We start from the raw sequence: 19,560 nt of genomic DNA, 5'->3' as shown, positions 1-19,560 counted from the left end.
AACTCTACCACTTGAACTACAGCACCACCTCTTGCTTTTTTCTATGTATGTGGCACCGAGGAATTGAACCCCGGTCTTCATGGCATGCTAGGCAAGCACTCTACCAGTAGGCCAAACTCCCAGCCCTTCTTTGTTCATTTTTAACATTAGTGTAATATATCTTTCATATAGATGCAGCTATAGATCAACATAGACTTAGATAAGTAGAGATATAGAGACCTGCTCTGTTAGCATTTTTACAAATACCTTCCGGTCTAAAGGATATTTTTGTTGTTGTTGCTATGTGCTTTTGGGGGCCAACTTCTTTTTTTCATTGTTGTTTGTTTTTTAACTGTATTTTTTTGTCTTGTTTTTTCTTTATTGGTACTGGGGATCGAACCCAAGACGTTACCCTTACTAGGCAAGTGCTTTGCCACTGAGCTATATCCCAGCCCAGGCTTTCTTTTTAATGGAAATTTACTAAAATTATAATTTATGATGCATTTACATTTCTATACAAGATAATCCATCTGGCTGCCTGCAATAAAGATGCCACTTTAAAAAAGTCGGGTGGAGTGACTTATGCCTGTAATCCTAGCTACTCCCAAGGCTGAGATGGTGGTTCAAAGCCAGCCCACAGGCACTAAAGTTTGTGAGACTCTTATCTCCAATTAACAACAAGAAAACCAGAAGTGGCTGCTGTGCTCAAGGGTTAGGGCAGTAGCCTTGAGCTGAAGAGCTCAGGGACAGCCCAGAGTCCACAACCCATGACTGACTAAAAAAACCCACAAAACTATCACTTTAAGCCACATTTACAGATTTCAGTTGTGCTTGAAGAGAATATCAGATACGGTACATAGGTTAAAAATTTATTAATCTTTCTTTTTATGGTTTTTACTTTATGTGTTAAAAAACTGAGTTAATATAGGGCATCTCTTTTGAAACTTGTCACTTTTTATTTGGAAATAACTTCAAATTTATAGTTTCACAAAAAAATAAATACAAAGAATTCTTTTATGCTCTTTACCCAGATTTATCTGTTGTTAACATTTTTACCCGTTTGTTTATTTGAAGTTATTGTATATACAATATACACATGTAATCTATATCATATGTTTCATTTGTGGATTACATACAGCATGATATTTGAATGTATATTTTCTAAAACAGGGATAGTCTCTAACCAAATTATGAAGTTATTACTTCATAAACCTGTATCTTGACAACTTTTATCAAATCTATCATTCATATTCAATTTTATCAGTTGCCTTTTGTTGTTGTTGTTGTTGTTGTTGTTGTTGTTGTGGGTCATGGGGCTTGGACTCTGGGCCTGGGCGCTACTCTTGAGCTCTTTAGCTCTAGGCTACGGCCCCTACCCTGGAGCCAAGCCCCACTTCCCTTTTTCTGGAGGTTAATTGGAGATAAGAGTCTCAGGTCCTTTTGTACTCGGGCTAGTTTGTATCTTGATCCTCAGATCTCAGCCTCCTGAGTAGCTAGGATTACAAGTGTGAGCCCCCACACCCGGCTGCCTTTTTTTTTTTAAACAGTCCTGGGGCTTGAACTTAGGACTTGGGCAATGTAGCTGAGCTTCTTTTGCTCAAGGCTAGCACTCTACCACTTGAGCCACAGTGCTACTTCTGGCCTTTTCTGTTTATGTGATATTAAGAAATCAAACCCAGGGTTTCATGCATGCTGGGGTGTGTGGGGGAAGCGGAGTGGAAGAAGTTGAAGCAGGATCTCTGTGTAGCCTGGGTTGGTCTCAAACCCACCATTTCCTACATCACCCTCCCAAGTGCTGAGATTATAGGGGCAAATAATCACATCTAACTGATGTTTGTATTCTTTTTTTTTTTTTTTTTTTTTTTGCCACTTGGGGCTTGGACTCAGGGCCTGAGCACTGTCCTTGGGCTTTCTCAAGGCTAGAGCTCTACCACTTGAGCCTCAGCACCACTTCCAGCTTTTTTCTATGTATGTGGTACTGAGGAATCGAACCTGGGTCTTTGTGCATGCTACGCAAGCACTCTACCACTAGGCCAAACTCCTGGCCCCAGATGTTTGTATTCTTTATAGTACTTTTATAACTATAAATTTAAGGTGCTGTTTATGAGTTAGAAGAGGGACAGAGAAAAAGCAGTAATTATACAATGGAGAAATATGGCAACATTTGCTCAGATGACCAAAATTAACCAATGAGGAGACAGAGAGAAACTCTATGCCTATAGACAGGATACCACCAAAAAGGATATCCATCTCCCTGGGCTCCGCCCCTCCCCCCACAAAACTCCAGTAATTATACACCATTTTCTCTTTTTCGATTCAGGAGTGACCTGTAGGGAAATACTCTACCTACCTTAGCATCTGCAGATGAGTCTTATCTCATCTATCCTGTACTATGATGGCTGAGAAAGAATTCATTTTACAAGTTTTGTGTTTACCTGTCAACTCCAGGCTACAGTTTGTAGCCTGGAGGTGAGTGTGTGCATGGTGTGAGGTAGGGATCTGCTTTTATTTTCCTCCCGTGTGCAGGTAGCTCATCTCATCCAGGCTGCAAATAAGACAGCCACCCCAGAGGTGAACCTGGGGCCCCATCCTCCACTGGCCTGCCTCTCTCTGATTAAGGGATTCTAATCAGCTTGGGGAGATTAAGGGCTCTGGCAGGCTGTTCCCACACCCCCCACCCTGGGCTGAACAGACAGAGGGGGATCGACCTGTGACCCCTCACCCGGGCCCTGGGCCCGAACCCTGGACTTTCTGGTGAGTGGCAAAGGCCCCTCTGCAGGGCCTGGTCTTAGGCCAGACTCAGGACTCAGGTGTGGTCTAAGCACGAGGGCGAGTCCTGGGTAACTCCTGTTAGCCAGGAGGAGAGAGGCGAAAACAAGCTGGGAACCAGAAGAAGGGGAGGGCAGGAGGGGGGAGGGCAGAGGGGGGGTCTAGCCTCATGCTGACCCCTCCCCCATCTGATGGTCCATTTCTGCCATGGGGGTGCTGTGGAGGTGGAAATAGCCCGTGGGTGAAGGGGGATCCGAGACACAGGCTTGCGGGTGTGTGCATGTGGGGAGCCCCGGGGGGTCTCGATCTCTCGGCCTGGCGGTCTGTGTTCACAGGAGCCGCCATGACCGCGTCGGTTGTGCTGGAGGGCGGCCTTCGCGACCCCTCAGCCGGCGCCTCGGCCGGGGCGCGGCCCTGGAGGGACGCGCGGCGGCTCCGGCTGCTGCTCTGCCTGCTGCTCTCGCCCCACTCCGCGCTCTCCTCGGTGTTCAAAGTCGGGGTGCTGGGTCCCTGGGCCTGCGACCCCATCTTCTCCCGGGCCCGGCCGGACCTGGCCGCCCGCCTGGCCGCCGACCGCCTGAGCCGCGCCCTGGCCCCGGAGGGCGGCCCGCGCTTCGCCGTGGCCCTGCTCTCCGAGCCCTGCCGGACGCCGGGGGCCCTGGGCGCCGTGTCCCCCGCGCTGGCCCGCGTCTCCGGCCTGGTGGGACCCGCCAACCCTGCGGCCTGCAGGCCAGCCGAGCTGCTGGCCCAGGAGGCCGGGGTCGCGCTGGTGCCCTGGGGGTGCCCGGGGACGCGGGCGGTGGGCACCACGGCGCCCGCCGGGACCCCCGCGGCCGAGGCCCTCTACGTCCTCCTCCGCGCCTTCCGCTGGGCGCGCGTGGCCCTGGTCACCGCGCCCCAGGACCTGTGGGTGGAGGCGGGGCGGGCTCTGTCCGAGGCCCTCAGGGCGCGGGGCCTGCCCGTCTCGCTGGTCACTTCCATGGAGTCTTCCGACCTGTCTGGAGCCCGCGAGGCTCTGAAGAGGGTCCAGGATGGGCCTCGGGTCCGAGGTAGGCTCCCCACCCCCGCGGGGCGGCCGGAGAGGCCGGCGGGGACCTGCGGGCCGCCCGGCAGCCGCCAGCCCCGTCTCTGTCCGCAGTGGTGATCATGGCCATGCACTCGGTGCTGCTGGGCGGCCAGGAGCAGCGCTACCTGCTGGAGGCCGCGGAGGGGCTCGGCCTGGCCGACGGCTCCTGGGTCTTCCTGCCCTTGGACACACTCCACTACGCCCTGGCCCCAGGCCGGGAGGCCCTGGCCGCGCTCGCCAACAGCTCCCAGCTTCGCAAGGCCCACGATGCGGTGCTCACGCTCACGCGCCACTGTCCCCCGGGGGGCAGCGTGCTGGACAGCCTGCGCAGGGCGCAAGAGCAGCAGGAGCTGCCGTCCGACCTGGATCTGCGGCAGGTAGGAAGCAGGGAAGAGGGAGGAGAGCCAGGAACGTGGACAGCAGATAGCCAAGGGGAAGGAGAAAAGACTGGAGCTAGGGAGGAGGTGGAGGAGGAGGAGGAGGAGGAGTGGTGGGGGAGGGTCCAAGGAGGAGAGAACAGCAGCTTAGTATATTGCACATCTTAGTGTATTGCACTTGCCTTGGAGATATTTTCTATGAGGCCTCAACGTTTCCTCTGGTACACAATTGAGATAACTGAAGATCAAGAGCTCTGACAGCTTGTAAGGCAGGTCCCCAGGTGAAGCAAGAGGCTCCTCTAACCAAATCTAAAAATGATTTCCAATGTCTACCTAATATCTAGGCTTCCCTAAGTTTCCAGAAACCCAGCTCAGACCATCTAGGCCCAAAGGGGCTTGACACAAGATGGAGAAGAATGTAGGTATATAGGCAGAAAATTAGCCAACACAAAGGCCGTATTCAAAAGGGGACTGTAGATCAAAGGGGCTGAGATAGTCTCCATCAATAACCTAGCTTTCCCAGAAGATTTAGGGTAATCAAGGGAGAGTGAAAGAATGAGAATAGCCAGTAAGAGTAAGATTGGGACGGAAGGAAGCGTCAGCCAGTGGACAGAGAAGGGAAGAGAAGTGGAAAGAAACTTTCTTTCATTGTCAGTAAAGACAAATGGTAAAATAAGGAATGGCTAGTACAACTTTCTACTAGTTGCCCAAGTCAGACCTAAGAGAATAACCATGATTCCCTCTACTTGGTCCTCCTACATCCAGACACCAAGCTCTATCTCTTTTCCTTCCTAAAGCGCATTTGAGTCCATTCACTTTCTCTATCCTCAATAGCCCTGGTTCAGGCCATAATATCTTTGATCCCAGTCGCAGATCATAATCTCCCAAATGGTTTCTGCTTCAATTCTCCGCCTTTTCCCTTTCAACAACTAGATCAGGTTCTGGACACGTGACACACACCATGTCACAACCCAGTTGAAGCCTCCCAGTGGCTTTCTGCATAGCTTTAGCTTGAATCAGAGACCTCTAGTGCCCCATAGGGATGGAGGTCTCCTCATGAGATGTTGCAGGACTTGAACCTCTCTTCTCTTTTACAAACTGAAGCCAAACTGAGCAACTTCAGTTTCCCTAAATGTGTCCTTTTCTTTTGCCTCAAAGCTGCATAGTCCTGAATAGTTCTGATTCATCCCCAGGGATGATTACTTACTTCTGGGACTTTCCTCCTTCTCCTCCCCCCTTCCTCTCCCTTCTTCTCTTCTTCCTCCCCTTCCCCTGAATTCTGTCCCTGAAGCGCCATCACTTTCCCCAATATTTATTTATTGCACCGCTTTAACTTCAACTGTCTCCAATTAAATGAGACAGATACTGTTTCAATATGCCTCTTATGTTTCATGTTGTCTGGCATGCTAAGAGATAGGAACTGGGAATAGTAGAGACCCAACAAAACCAAGAGGTATTTTGATAACAGAAAAGAAAAGAAAAAACAGGTTGGGGGGGGGGACAGAAAACAGAAGTTAACCAAAGATTCCCAAAGAAAGCTTTTAGGTGAATGGCAGGTGATGAGATTGTGTATGCGCGGAGGCCTGCATGTGTAGGGCAACCCACGGAAGGAAAAACCCACGTTGGGAGAGAGGCAGTTAGAATCAACCATCTTGAGAGAAGAACTCCCGTCTGGAAAAAAAGAGATTGTGTGTGTAGGGAAGGCCAAGTGGAATTCCAATAGGAAGGGAAGCCAGAGAGCCAACGAATGGGGAAGTCCTGTGGGAAATTACTGGCTAGGAAGCGGTAACTACCTGCAAACACAACGCTTGAAGGGCACAGCGAAAGCACTGGGAGGCACCTCTGGCCCCTGAGGTTTTGCTTCCTTCTCCAGGTCTCCCCGCTGTTTGGCACCATCTACGACGCCGTCTCTCTGTTGGCCTGGGGCGTGGCAGGAGCGCTGGCGGCCGCAGGGGGCGGCTGGGTGTCGGGGGCAGCGGTGGCCCGCCACGTCAGGGACGCTCAAGTCCCCGGCTTCTGCGGGAGTCTGGGAGGAAGCACGGCGCCTTCCTTTGTCCTGCTTGACACGGACGCGGCAGGGGACCAGCTGTTTGCCACATACGTACTGGACCCATCTCGGGGGTCTCTTCACTCGGCGGGGACCCCCGTGCATTTCCCGCGTGGGGGTCCAGGGCCTGGGCCAGATCCCTCCTGCTGGTTCGACCCAGATGTCATCTGCAATGGAGGTGAGGGGGAAACGCTGCAGCTACCACTGGGACGGCCCAGATCCTTCACCAAGTTGTGGAAGCGGAAGAACTCTCATCCTGTCGTTCTTCCAGACCCTTCTAGATCTCTCTCCATCACCCGGCGTGTTCGGGACCCCTCTCTTGAGTCTCAGAGCCCTCTAGCACATTTCCCAGCATTACCAGAGTCCCTCTTTTAGGAATCTGTGACCTTCTCTCAGAGTGCCTTCCCCCATCCCACCCCCTACCCCCGTTTCCTGGAGTCTCCTGGGACTGGTCTGACTGCAGGCCTCCCTGGAAAGTGAGTGAGGGTCTCTCCTCTCGTTGTCTCCTTAGGGTTGGAGCCAGGCCTGGTCTTTCTTGGTTTCCTCCTGGTGGTGGGGATGGGGCTGACTGGGGCCTTCCTGGCCCATTATGTGAGGTGAGTCAGGGAGTGAGGTGAGGGAAGGACCGGGCTCTCATCAACGTCTGTAGCAAGCGTGGTGGGCTGAATCCACTCAGAAGCAGAAGGGTAATATACCTGGGGTGGGGGAAGGGGGAGGTCACACCTATAACCCTAGCTACTCAGGAGGGCAAGAAAGTCCCTGAGACTCTTGAATTACCTATGATAAAACAAAAACTGGGAGTGGATGTGTGATTTAAAGGCAACAGAGACAACCTTAAGAAAAAGAAAAGCTAAGGGACAGTGCCCAGACCTTGAGTTTAAGCCCTAGTACTAGCACAAAAGGAAAGAAGAAAGGAATAGAGGGAAGGAGAAGGGAGGGAGAGAGGAAGGGAAGGGGGAGAGAGAAGAAAAGAAAGAGAAAAGGAAGGGAGGGAGGGAGGGAAGGAGAGAGGAGGGGAGGAAGGAAGGAAAGAAGGAAGACTTTTCGTAGGGAGGAGAGTAAGGATTCTGAGGAGCTGGCAGAGCTCAGGGGACGTCTACTTTGGGCCTAGCTTCCTTGGCGCTAACAGCATCCCTCTCCCGTATCCCTCCTGGCCTGTCTTGCTGAACTTGGTCCTCTTGTGGGGATGGCTTCCTTTCCCCACCAGGCACCGGCTCCTTCATATCCAAATGATCTCAGGCCCCAACAAAATCATCTTGACTCTGGATGACATCACTTTCCTCCAGCCATTGGGAGGCAGCTCTCGAAAGGTCAGGAAAACAGGGGGTCAGGACCCAGCTGTCTTCTCCCTACATATTTGGTCCCTGGCCTGAGGCAGCCCTCACTTCAGTCCGCAGGTGGGAAGCCTCATTTCTGCCTTCAGTTCTATCTCAGGTCTGAGCCCTAGAGACCTCAATACGTGCAATGGGGTAACAGCTACTTTACTAGGAGTGGTGTGAAAATCCAAGACAATGCACATTGTGTAAACTGTAAAGTGTTGTGCATTTGGAGAGTAATGTCATTCTCACCTCTTGTAATTGAGATTCCTTCATCACCCCTCTTCAATCCATACAACTCAGGAGACTCTGGCCTCAGAATACTTGTGATCCCTAGCATTGATCTCTGCCCCCTAGGTGGTCCAGGGGAGCAGATCAAGTCTGGCTACTCACAGCGTGTCAGACATTTGCAGTGTCCCCAGCCAGCCCCCCGACAGCACCAGCATTGGCATCTATGAGGTGAGCTGGGCTTTGTTCTACTCTGGGAGGGTCAGAGAGGGAGGCATGCTCAGGCGGAGAGGAAGCAGGAGGCACACTCTCAAGGAAAACACACAGTCCTGTCTACCCCTGCAAACTCCAGGTGAGGATAGAACGCAGTCCAAGAAAAGGATGACGGGCCAGGTGCTGGTGCTCATGCCTGCAATACTAGCTACTCAGGAGCTGAGATCTGAAGATTGTGGTTCAAAGACAGCCCAGGCAGGAAAGTTAGTGAGACCCTTCTCTCCAGTTAACCATCAGAAAACTGGAAGTGGAGCTGTGGCTCAAAGTGGTAGAGTGCTAGCCTTGAACAAAAAAGTGTAGGGACAGTGTGCAGGCCCTGAGGTTCAAGCCCCACAACCAACCCGGGGCAGTGGGCGGGGGGAAAGGTGATGGATTCTCATCCAGTCTGATCCAGGTGAGGACTTCTCAAAGGCCAGTCACACTTCCCTGGAGGTTGGAGGTGCTGTGGAGCATAATGTTATCCATACAGCCACTAGGCCATCTCCTGCCATGTTGGGAACCCTGGCCCTGCTCCTTGGCATTTCCACCCAAGTCAGATCAGACTGAGAAACATAAGCCTTAGAGCATCACAGAAGGGCGTTGGGGCACTGCCTGGAGATGAGAGAATGACACTAATTGAATTGGAGGAGTAGAACTCCTGAATTCCAGCTCAGGGAGAAAAATGTAGAAATGTGCACTAGATCACCCCTGGAGCTGAGGATTCTTTCTCAGAAGAAGCACTGTTGTCACTGTGAGCAGGTTGTTCTGGCCTTAGCCAAAACATGTCGTTTGGGGTGGCAATACAAATGTCCCATTATTTCCAAATGCTTCTTTGGAGTCAGTACTAAGCTTTCATAACTCTTCTAATCTACATCCCTTACTTCTGCCTATATGATTTGCAAAGGCAAAAAAATCAGAACAAGTAGCTTCTTGGTCATTCTGATGACAGCAGTAGATCACTGAGCCAAGCTCAAGACAGGTCCTGCCAACAGCTGGGTACAATCGAGCCCACAGTCAGAAAGGAAAACTGCCTATTGGTTTATAATACCCAGACACCTGACACCAGCGCAGTATTCTCTCCTTGCTAGAGATGGTGAGGAGGGCTTTTAACAATCCACTTTTGCTGGCACTAGTGGCTCATGCCTATAATATTAGCTACTCAGGAGGCTGAGATCTGAGGATCATGGTTGCAAACCAGCTTGGGCAGACAAATTGAGAGACTCTGATCTCCACTTAATCAGCAAAATGGGCTCAAGTGGTAGAGCACCAGCGTTAAGCGAAAAGGCTAAGGGACAGTACAAGGCCCTGAGTTTGAGCCCCCAAGTACTAGCCCCAAATAGAACAAAACAAAATTCAGTCAGGGGGACTGTGGGTAGCTACATTGTATGTGGGGAGGACTGTATTCAGGCCTTTTGCATCTATCTCTCCCTCAGATAGAGAGACATGGGGGTCTTCATTCCTGAGGCTCTCTGGTCTTGGGAGAGTGGAATGAGGAGATTCTAGAGTTCCCTGCATCATGGGGCTTCAAAAGTTTGAGTTTCTAATTCTATCTTCTCTGGTGCAGGGAGACTGGGTGTGGCTAAAGAAATTCCCAGGAGATCATCACAGAACTATCCGCCCAGCCACCAAAACAGCTTTCTCCAGGGTAAGAGTCAGGTCCGTGATATGGAATGGGACAGATAGCCCATTCCTCTCTCCTTGCCTTCTCTTTGTAGTCAGGTACAGAAGTAAGTTTCAGTTAAGTGTTCCCTCCATTCTAGAGCAAGTTATCTGTCATTCTCTCCCTTCGATGGCGGTCTAATCATAATTTATATTGATAACACATGATAACATGTGTAATCACACACGTATGTTCATCTGTAGGCTGCCTTATTTATTTATTTATTTATTTATAATCTGCCTCTTGCATGGACTTCAAACTGAGCCAGGGCTTCCCTGTAACCCTTCCACTGCATTTCCATCTTATTAGAGAGACCCAGTGAATGTTTGTTGGGCTTGTTGGGTAAATGACAGAAAATTTAAAATGAGGGGCTGGGGAGGTGGGTTAGTGGTAGAGTGATTGCCTAGCATGCATGAAGAAAAGGCCAGAAGTGGTGCTGTGGCTCAAGTGGTAGAGTGCTAGCCTTGAGCACAAAGGCTCAGGGACAGGCCATGACATGAGTTCAAGCCCCAGGATGAGAGACAGAGAGAGAAAGAGGGGGGAGGGAGGGAGGCAGAGACAGACAGAGACAGAGACAGGCAGAGCCAGAGTGAATATGAAAAATGAGTTTCAACTTCTGTCAGACTTTTTGTACAGAATAAACCTAGCTGAACTGACCCAGGCTGAATAAAGTAGAAAGGGTTGCAAGGCAGCAATGTGGTTCATTTTGGTCTTTCAACCCTGATGTCCCTCCTCCTCCTCCTAAACACCCAGCAGCCTTTTTCCTGACCTGCTTCCCAGAGGTCTCCATGGGAGCTCAAGGTCACTGCTTAGTATTAACTTCAGAGAGCTGTCTACATGAACCAGCAGACTAAACCATGTAATACCTGATGTTTTAAATAAAAAGAAGCCCTTTTCTGGCGATGTGGATCCAAGAAAAGCTAGGAAGAGCACTAGTCAGTCTCTAGTCCCCTTGTTTTCTTGTTTTCCACCGTGGGTGTGGCCTTAGGATGACTGCTCTTTCTGGCTGGTCTTCCCTATTTTGGGAAGGGTGGGAGTCTCAGAAGCCTTGGACAATCATACAGGGAAGCAAAGCCCCCCAGCCAAGTCTACAGAATGTGCCCCGAAGATGGTCAGCCACTTTCTGGTTCTCCCTGAGAAGATTGCTTTAGCACTGGGTACTGGTGGCTGACACAGTGCCTGGCACTTAGGAGGCTGAGAGCGACTGGTTATGATTCAAAGCAAACCCAGGCAAACACATCGGAGCAATTCTTAGCCTCAATGAACCACAAAACAAACATATCCAGTTTTCTAGTGATTAACTGGAGGTAAGAGTTTTTCGGTCTTTAGTGCCTGGGGCTGGCTTTGAACCTCGATCCTCAGATCTCAGTCTCCTGAATAGCTAGAATTACAGGCATGAGCCACCGCGCCCCGCTTTTTCTTGTAAGTTCAGTACCTGATCGGCACGACTATATTGTATTTCCCCAAATACGGAAGTCCCCGCAATAACACACGACATACTCTATAAACCATTTCATTCATCTCCAATCCCACAGTCCCAGCGTACATACTGGGGCACAGTCAATAATGTCCTTCCACACATTGTCCCCTGTCAAATGCCTGTCAGCTTTCACCCCTTTCAGCTCCAAGAGCTTCGGCATGAGAACGTGGCCCTCTACCTGGGGCTTTTCCTGGCGGGGACGGCCGAAAGCCCCGCAGCTCCGGGGGAAGGCATCCTGGCGGTGGTCTCCGAGCACTGTGCGCGCGGCTCCCTGCACGATCTCTTAGCCCAGAGAGACATAAAGCTGGACTGGATGTTCAAGTCTTCCCTCCTCCTGGACCTCATCAAGGTGAGTTTCGGGAGCTGGGGGGGGGAGTGAGGGAGGAGGGAGGGGTCAGGGAAGGGGAGGGATGGGCGTGTTCTCAGAGTAGAGAGGAGGCGGGCCAGGGAACCACGCTGGCATTGAGGCCACCTCTCACCCCGGTCCAAGGGAATGAGATACCTGCACCATCGCGGCGTGGCGCACGGACGGCTTAAGTCCCGGAACTGCGTGGTGGACGGGAGGTTTGTGCTCAAGGTCACCGACCACGGCCACGGGAGGCTGCTGGAGGCGCAGCGCGTGCTGCCGGAGCCTCCCAGCGCGGAGGGTAGGAGTTCCCGCCGCTCTGATTGGCGGCTTGGCGGAGGGGGCGGAGTCACCCTGGGCGCCGTCTGACTCGCGGGGCGTGGCCTGTCGGGGAGGGCGGGGTTTTCTCTGAGATGGCTTTGGGCGGGGCTCGTGAGCCCGGTGGGCACAAGCCTGAGCTTTCTGGGTGCGGACGGGTCTGTGCCCAGCGCCGCCACCGTCCTCCGTGAGCTCAAGCTCCCTTTTCCCCTTCGTCCCCAGATCAGCTCTGGACAGCCCCGGAGCTGCTTAGGGACCCAGCCCTGGAGCGCAGGGGCACTCTGGCCGGCGACATCTTCAGTCTAGGCATTATCATGCAGGAGGTCGTGTGCCGCAGCCCCCCCTACGCCATGCTGGAGTTGACACCCGAGGGTAAGGAGGGTTCTGGCCAGGTTGGCACTTTTAAGGTCTTGAAGGCCAGAGCCAAATCAGACTTAGACTGGCTTCCCCCCCCTAATTCTTTTCATCAAAACCCGGCCGTGAAAAGTAGGTGGGAGCTTCCTTACAGCTGAGGTCTCCAGATCACGCTTGGCAGTGGGAAGCCAAGCATGGAGGAATGGGCAGACTGAACCAGATCTGAACGACTTTCCCTTTCTTGAGCCTCTCCTGATGCTAAACTGAATCTGCTCCTTCATTCGACTGAGCAGGCTTCTCTCTGCTTCTTGGAGATAACTGGGGAGCAGGAGAGGGTAAGGGGGCGATCTCCTCAGATTCAAATCTACTGCTTGATCGCCCTAACCCTCCCTTATCACGTATGCAATAAAAATTTATTAATGTCACCTTCCATATTGCACTGAAGTTCAGGAATAAAAGGACCCCCCCACCCCACCCCCTTCCATCAGCCTCTCTTCTTAGGCTTCAACAACTAGGCCGCAGCCCCCACAGTCCCCTTTTGCTTGTAGAAGTGGTACAAAACGTTCGGAGCCCTCCTCCACTGTGCCGGCCCATAGTGTCCATGGACCAGGCGCCGATGGAATGCATCCAGCTGATGACACAGTGCTGGGCAGAGCAGCCAGAGCTTCGGCCCTCCATAGACCGCACCTTCGACCTGGTCAGAGACTGGGATTGGGCAAGGACTGGGCTAGCCATTGGGATCCTAGATTCTTGTTGGCACCCTGGGAAGATAACAGGCAGGCAGGCTCTGGGACCTCCTAAGGGACATCCTGAGGGCCAGGAATTCTGTGGAGCAGACTTAGAATAAGAATGAGCTCGAATCAGGCTATGGAGACCTTTGGGTCTCTCACAAGCAGCGCTTAGGGTGGGAGAAATATTTAATTCAAGTAACATTAAATGAGACCCAAGTATGTGTTTGGCTTATTGTGATAGAAAGATCCTTGGTCTGGGAGTTCAGAGACTGAACTGGCTCTAGTGCTCTGTCAATTTCTAGCTGGAAACAATGACTTCTAGAAACCCTCATTTCCCATGTGCCTCCCAATAATCTCTGAAAACACATAGCCAGAACCTCCAGGTGTTTGATGAGTAGATGAAGAGGGAAAACCGTGCTCCAAAATAGAGCCCCAAAAGAGGGCTCACAAGAGAGGACAAGGCAACTTCATCAGCTTCCTCCTCCTCCTCCTCTTCCTAGTTCAAAAGCATTAACAAGGGCCGGAAGACAAACATCATTGACTCAATGCTGAGGATGCTGGAGCAGTATTCCAGTAACCTAGAGGATCTAATCCAGGAGCGCACAGAGGAGCTGGAGCTGGAAAAGCAGAAGACAGATCGGCTGCTTACACAGATGCTGCCTCCGTGGGTGCCGTTATGGAGAAGGGGTGGGGGAAAGAGGGCAGCTGGAGTCGAGCCAGACTGGGCAAGTGACCCACACATCCACACTATCTCACCCTCGCCCAGATCTGTGGCTGAGGCCCTGAAGACGGGTTCATCTGTGGAGCCCGAGTACTTTGAGGAAGTGACTCTGTACTTCAGTGACATCGTGGGCTTCACGACCATCTCAGCCATGAGTGAGCCCATCGAAGTGGTAGACTTGCTCAACGACCTCTACACGCTCTTCGATGCCATCATTGGTTCCCACGATGTCTACAAGGTGGCCTATGGCAGCGACAAGACTTCCTGACCTCAGCTCCTCCCTTAACCTGATTCTTTGCCCAATCCCTCACTCCAAGCCTGGCTGTCCATGATGTCAGCAACAATCCCGGTTTAGCTGTGCTGACGACAGCCATCACGATGGAAGCCTCTCTGGGTGTACCGGGAGGAGCGCGTGCGCAGTGCTGCGCTGACATAATTCCTTCCTCCAGGTGGAGACCATTGGGGACGCCTACATGGTGGCCTCCGGGCTGCCCCAGAGGAACGGGCAGCGGCATGCCGCCGAGATCGCCAACATGTCCCTGGATATCCTGAGCGCAGTGGGCTCCTTCCGCATGCGCCACATGCCGGAGGTCCCTGTGCGCATCCGCATTGGCCTGCACTCAGGTACCCTCCCTGCCCACCGCACATTCCCGCGCACGACGCAGACCCTGGGAATGCGCTCGGGGCTTCCCTTGGTGGAGAGTACGGGTACCAAGCCCCCCCCTCCCCAACGCCGCCGCCATCTCCGCAGGTCCCTGCGTGGCGGGCGTCGTGGGCCTCACCATGCCGCGCTACTGCCTGTTTGGGGACACCGTCAACACTGCCTCACGCATGGAGTCCACGGGGCTGCGTGAGTGGGACAGGGGTGGGCGGAGTTTGGGGGGAGCAGGTAGGCGGGGCTCGATGGAGAAGGGGGACTCAGGGCGTCCCCCCCACCCCCACCCCAGCTTACCGCATCCATGTGAACATGAGCACCGTGAAGATTCTCCGAGCACTGGATCAGGGTTTCCGGATGGAGCTGCGAGGCCGCACGGAGTTGAAGGTGAGATGGGGGCGGGAGGGGAGCACCCGGCGTCATCCAGAGCCTCCAGCCCTCTCCCAGGTCGCCTAAGTCCCCCCTCTCTTGGGTCTCTCCAGGGCAAGGGCGCCGAGGACACGTACTGGCTGGTGGGCAGGCTCGGATTCACAAAGTCCATCCCCAAACCGCCTGATCTGCAACCAGGGTAGGTACGGGGTGAAACACCAGGCAGGCGGGAGGGGGGGCCTTCGCCCCTGCTCCCTGCCTCTGGCCCGCACCCCCACAACCCTTTCCCCACCCCCACAGCCCCCTTCCCCGAGGCCACCACTCTCCCTCTTCTCGCAGGGCCAGCAACCACGGCATCAGCTTGCAGGAGATTCCCCTGGAGCGGCGACTGAAACTGGAGAAGGCCAGGCCGGGCCAGTTCTCAGCCAAGTGAGGTTGGTCCGCAGCAGATGCTGTCTCCACCCCACCCCACAATACACCGGTGAGGGAAATGTTTCCTCACTGTGGGCCATCCATCAGAGCTTGAGGGATTAGTGCTGTGAGCAGAACGCTCCAGCCAAGCCAAGGGCGTTGATCTTGCTCCTAGTTATCCCAGCCTGAGTCCCAAATCTAGAGATTTCTCCTGGGAGGGAAGCAGTGTGTCTCAGGGATACTGGTTCCACAGGATGGGAGCGGTCCAGGAATCGGGACTTCCCCTCCTGACCTCAGAACATACACAGGGCTATGCCCTGGGCAAGAGCTACAACTCTAGGGGGCAACCTCTGCCAGCTGACTGTGTCAAAGTTGTCCCTGGATTTCTGTCCTTCAGAAATCCGCCTCCCCTGTAATCTTAGCTACTTAGGAGGCTGAGATGTGAGGATTAGAGTTGGAAGCCAACCCAGACAGCAGGGCCCCAAGAATTCCTATCTCCAATGAATTAGCAAAAAGCCAGACATAGAAGAGTGGTTCACATGGTCCAGCTTCAGTCTTGAGCAAAAAAAGCAAGTGAGACTGCAAAGTCCTGAGGTCTGACTCTCCCTTTCTGTGTAAACCCCCTGACCCTTACCTTCACTTTCTCCTAAAACACTCATCTTTCCCCCAGGATTAATTTGGAAGGTCCTTTCCTGAAAGCTGCTGTTACAGGTGATGGGAGAGTCTGGCTAATTTCAGTGGCTTCTATCCAAGAATTGTGAGCCAAGACTCAGCTGGGAACCAGTTTCATGATCTTTGGAAAGCTCTCCAGGATTGAGTTTCCCTTGATGGTGGAATGAGAGAGAAAAGGGTGTGCTCAGTGGCTTCCATCAACCCGTGGTCTTGCTTGCTGGCCTTGGGGCATAGCTCCCAGGACCCCAAGATTGTCAGGGGATGCTAGGGTGGAGGATTCCCCCCTTTCCAGGGCCTCTGGAGAACAGTGAGGAGAATCGGAGTTTGTCTGGTCCAGAGAAAAGGGAGGTCATGTTTCACCAGGGCAGGGGTGGTCATGTGGCTGCCTGAAGTCTCTTTCTCATTTCCACTGCCCCCAATCAAAAACTGGCTTCCTCTCCAGTGGGAAAAATCAAATCTCTTGGCCAAGTGCAGAGAGAAAAGCTTGCTCTGAGGTACTGGGAAAAGGTCATTGAACAGCACCAAACCTTTACTAACCAGAACAGTCAAGAAATAGGTTATTCTCTGCTTAACTGGGCGTTACTGCGCATGCAGTTGAACAGAAAAAACCTGTCTGCTTCAATCTTTGTAATATATGACAGTACCCCATCTGGGAATTCCCTAGCAGAAGTTTCCTTTGTGGAACTCTGAGGTTTCAGAGCCTGGGCCTTGGTGTCCTTTGCCATTGCCACAGAACCACCAATAGGTAGTGAGGGTGTAGTCCCTGGTGGGATGTAAATGGATTTAGAGGAGATGTTGCCAGTGGAAGATAGGTGAATCAGAGGGAATTCCTAAGTGGGAAAATGAGCTAAACCCTCAGCACAAGAAGTATGGCTGATGGATTTACAGTGGCAGCATCACTGGGGGTAGCCCTCTCTAAGTGCTTCTAACCCATAAAACTGAACAACTCTTGGATTCTTTCAATTATGGAATCCTTAACGTCTATAAAACATAGGCTAAAATCTGGGTATGGTAGTACATGCCTATAATCCCAGCTACTCAGGAGGCAGAGATAGAAACCAACCAGGGCAAAAATGTTGAGACCCTATGTAAAACTCAAACCAGAGCAAAAGGGATTAGGTGTAGGGGCCAGGATTTGGCCTAGTGGTACAGTGCTTGCCTAGCATGCACAAAGTCCTGGATTCAGTACCACATACACAGAAAAAATCCAGAAGGGGACCAGAGTTTGGCCTGGTGGTTGAGTGCTTGCCTAGCATGCACAAAGACCCTGGATCGATTCCTGGGTACCACATACATAGAAAAAAGCCAGAGGTGGTGCTGAGACTCAAGTGGTAGAGCTCTAGCCTTGAGAAAGTCCAAGGACAGTGCTCAGGCACTGAGCTCAAGCCCTAGGTCTGTCAAAAAAAAGGGGGGGGGATTAGGTGTGAGGCTCAAGTGGTACAGCATTTGAGGTCCTGAGTTCATACTCCAGTACCACCAAAAAAAAAAAAGTGAGGCAAAAAACAGCCATTAGATTTGTTTTGGTTGGTATCTGAAGTACTTTTGAGCTAACATTTAAAAATAAATGCTAAATCTGTTTCTTAAGAAAAAAATATATATGCATATATGTATACATATATATACTCATCCATCAGTATCCACAGGGGACTGGTTCCAGGACTTTCACAAATAATCAAATCCTTGGATGTCCAATTCATTTATGTAAAATAATATAGTATTGGGCCAGGAGTGTGGCCTAGTGGTAGAGTGCTTGCCTAGCATGCATCAAGCTCTGGATTCAATTTTTTAGTACCAAAATACACACAAAAAAGCCAGAAGTGGTGTGTAGCTTTATTAGAGTGCTAGCCTTGAGAAAGCTCAAGGACAGTACCCAGGCCCTGAGTTCAAACCCCAGAACTGGCAACAACAACACCATAGTATTTACACAGAACCCATGTACTTCCTTTTATTTCCTGTAAGTGACCTCTAGATTGTTTAGAATAATTAATATCATGTAAATGTTGTACAAATATTTGCTATGCTGTATTATGTAGGAAATGATGACAAAAAGTTTGTATCAGTACACATGTAACCTTTATAGGCCTAGCTACATAGTTCACACATGATGGAGGGTTAGTTGAATCCTAGAAGCAGCGTCCGAGGGTGAGAATGGAAAAGGCTGCTGAGTACCCCAGCATCGCATGATCTTGCATCTCCCCTTAGCAGCTCTCTGCTGGAGTTCAACGATTGCTTTATTTATTTATATTTTGTGCTGGTTCTAGGTCTTGAACTCAGGGCAATGCGCTTTTTGGCTTAAGGTTGGTGCTCTACCTCTTGAGCCACAACTCCACTTCCATCCTTTTGTGGTTAATTGGGGATAAAAGTCTCATAGAGTTTTGTGCCCAGGTTGACTTTGAACCTCAGTCTTCCCATTTCAGCCTCCTGATTATAGGCATGAACCACTGCTGCCCTACTGCAACCATCACCTTAACCCAGGTCTTCACACTTCAATTCTCCCAACACACACAGATTCTGAGACACCAAGGTTTCCCGACAACCCCTATGTATGCTGTAGACACTGAGAGTAAGACTTCTAGAGCCACAGATATTAAAATAGTATAGGCACTTCTATACATTGCTTTGCTTTTTGCTTTTTTTTTCTGATTGGCTGGTTGGCTTCCTTTGCTTCCTAATGATAAACAATTTATAAGAAATAGCAAATTCAGTCCTTATAAGTTCTGGTTACCTAAGGTGGTGCTTTAGTGAGTAATTTAGTATAATTTAGATTTAAATATTTTTTCAACCACATTTGAAGATGAATTCAAGAAGAGATCCAAACAAAATAAGAAAAGCCTAATGTGCACACACACGGAAAATTATTTACAGGGGCTGGGAAGATGGTTTAGTGGTAGAGTGTGTGCCTTTGCATACATGAAGCCCTGGATTCCAATCCTCAGTACCACATACACAGAAAAGGCTGGAAGTGGCATTGTGGCTCAAGTGGTAGAGTACTAGCCTTGAGCAAAAGAATCTCGGGGCCTGAGTTCAAGCTCCAGAACAGGCAAAAAAAATTTTTTTACATTGTTAAATAGCTCCTGTAAGATTTTTCTCCGTACTTGGCTCCCAGGATTGGAAGGCAGACTTCAGGTTGCTGGCCTTGGATCCTAGGTCTAGCTGGGATCCTATGCTTTCCTTCCTCCTCAATTGCCCTCCCCACCCCTTCCTCTCTTATTTCTTCCCTATACCAGAGGACTGGTTATTGGTGCGTGATTCAAGAAGCCACATGGAGGAGTACCCCAGGGTTAGGTGCTAGAGGACCTAGCTTGGGCAGGCTGGGGCAGAGAACCCCAAAAGAAGAGGATGCACAGAGACCCAGATCATCAGATCTGCACTAGAGGCAGAGTGGACAGGGCCCAGCAAGTCCATCAGGTGCTTAAATCAGCCTCATTTTCAGACCAGCTGTCCCGATCTACAATGATTAGATGAGCTGGGGGTGAAAGGTGAAGAACCCCCCACCCTCACCCCAGAACTTATAAAGCTAGTCACTCTTCTTTCTGATCCTTCATCTCCTCCTTTCTCTGTCTCTGGTCCCTCTCTGCCCTTGCTGCTGTCCCCAGAGCCTCTTCCCCCCCCTCCCCACACACACCAAATCCTTCCCGCTCTTTCTCTGCAGTTTCCCCCAACTTCTGGGGAATTATCTGGGGGCTCAGATCATCACTTATCACTCTTAGAGCTCCAATTCAAGCTCTCTCAAGACGTATCATTTCCCAGCCCATGAGAGTACCTGGTACGGTTGCAGGCACTCCTCACCTTCACATGCGTTTACACTA

General features: G+C 51.3%; 1 protein-coding gene across 1 annotated transcript; it reads left to right on the top strand.

The window, feature by feature from the left end:
* Positions 1 to 3,091: 3,091 nt before the first annotated feature.
* On the top strand, positions 3,092 to 16,037 carry Gucy2d (guanylate cyclase 2D, retinal). Its single transcript, XM_090351483.1, has 19 exons — positions 3,092 to 3,797; positions 3,887 to 4,191; positions 6,065 to 6,416; positions 6,750 to 6,834; positions 7,446 to 7,548; positions 7,912 to 8,013; positions 9,599 to 9,679; positions 11,317 to 11,523; positions 11,665 to 11,821; positions 12,061 to 12,210; positions 12,741 to 12,889; positions 13,424 to 13,587; positions 13,690 to 13,882; positions 14,094 to 14,268; positions 14,396 to 14,494; positions 14,592 to 14,686; positions 14,782 to 14,867; positions 15,008 to 15,102; positions 15,750 to 16,037. Exons 1-18 carry the CDS (start codon positions 3,092 to 3,094, stop codon positions 15,099 to 15,101), a joined length of 3,303 nt encoding a protein of 1,100 aa, XP_090207609.1. The 3' UTR covers position 15,102; positions 15,750 to 16,037.
* The last annotated feature ends 3,523 nt before the right edge of the window (positions 16,038 to 19,560 follow it).

The sequence above is a fragment of the Megascapheus bottae genome, chromosome 17 (assembly GCF_031878675.1).
Source record: "Megascapheus bottae isolate mThoBot1 chromosome 17, mThoBot2.hap1, whole genome shotgun sequence".
NCBI lineage: Eukaryota > Metazoa > Chordata > Mammalia > Rodentia > Geomyidae > Megascapheus > Megascapheus bottae.
This window is presented reverse-complemented; position numbering and strand designations above follow the sequence as displayed.

Coding starts and splice junctions, on each gene's coding strand:
- Gucy2d (XM_090351483.1), top strand. CDS start 3,092: ATGACCGCGTCGGTTGTGCTGGAGGGCGGCCTTCGCGACCCCTCAGCC. Junction 11,524..11,664: donor TCCTCCTGGACCTCATCAAG/GTGAGTTTCGGG, acceptor CCCCGGTCCAAG/GGAATGAGATACCTGCACCA. Junction 14,495..14,591: donor CATGGAGTCCACGGGGCTGC/GTGAGTGGGACA, acceptor CCCCCACCCCAG/CTTACCGCATCCATGTGAAC.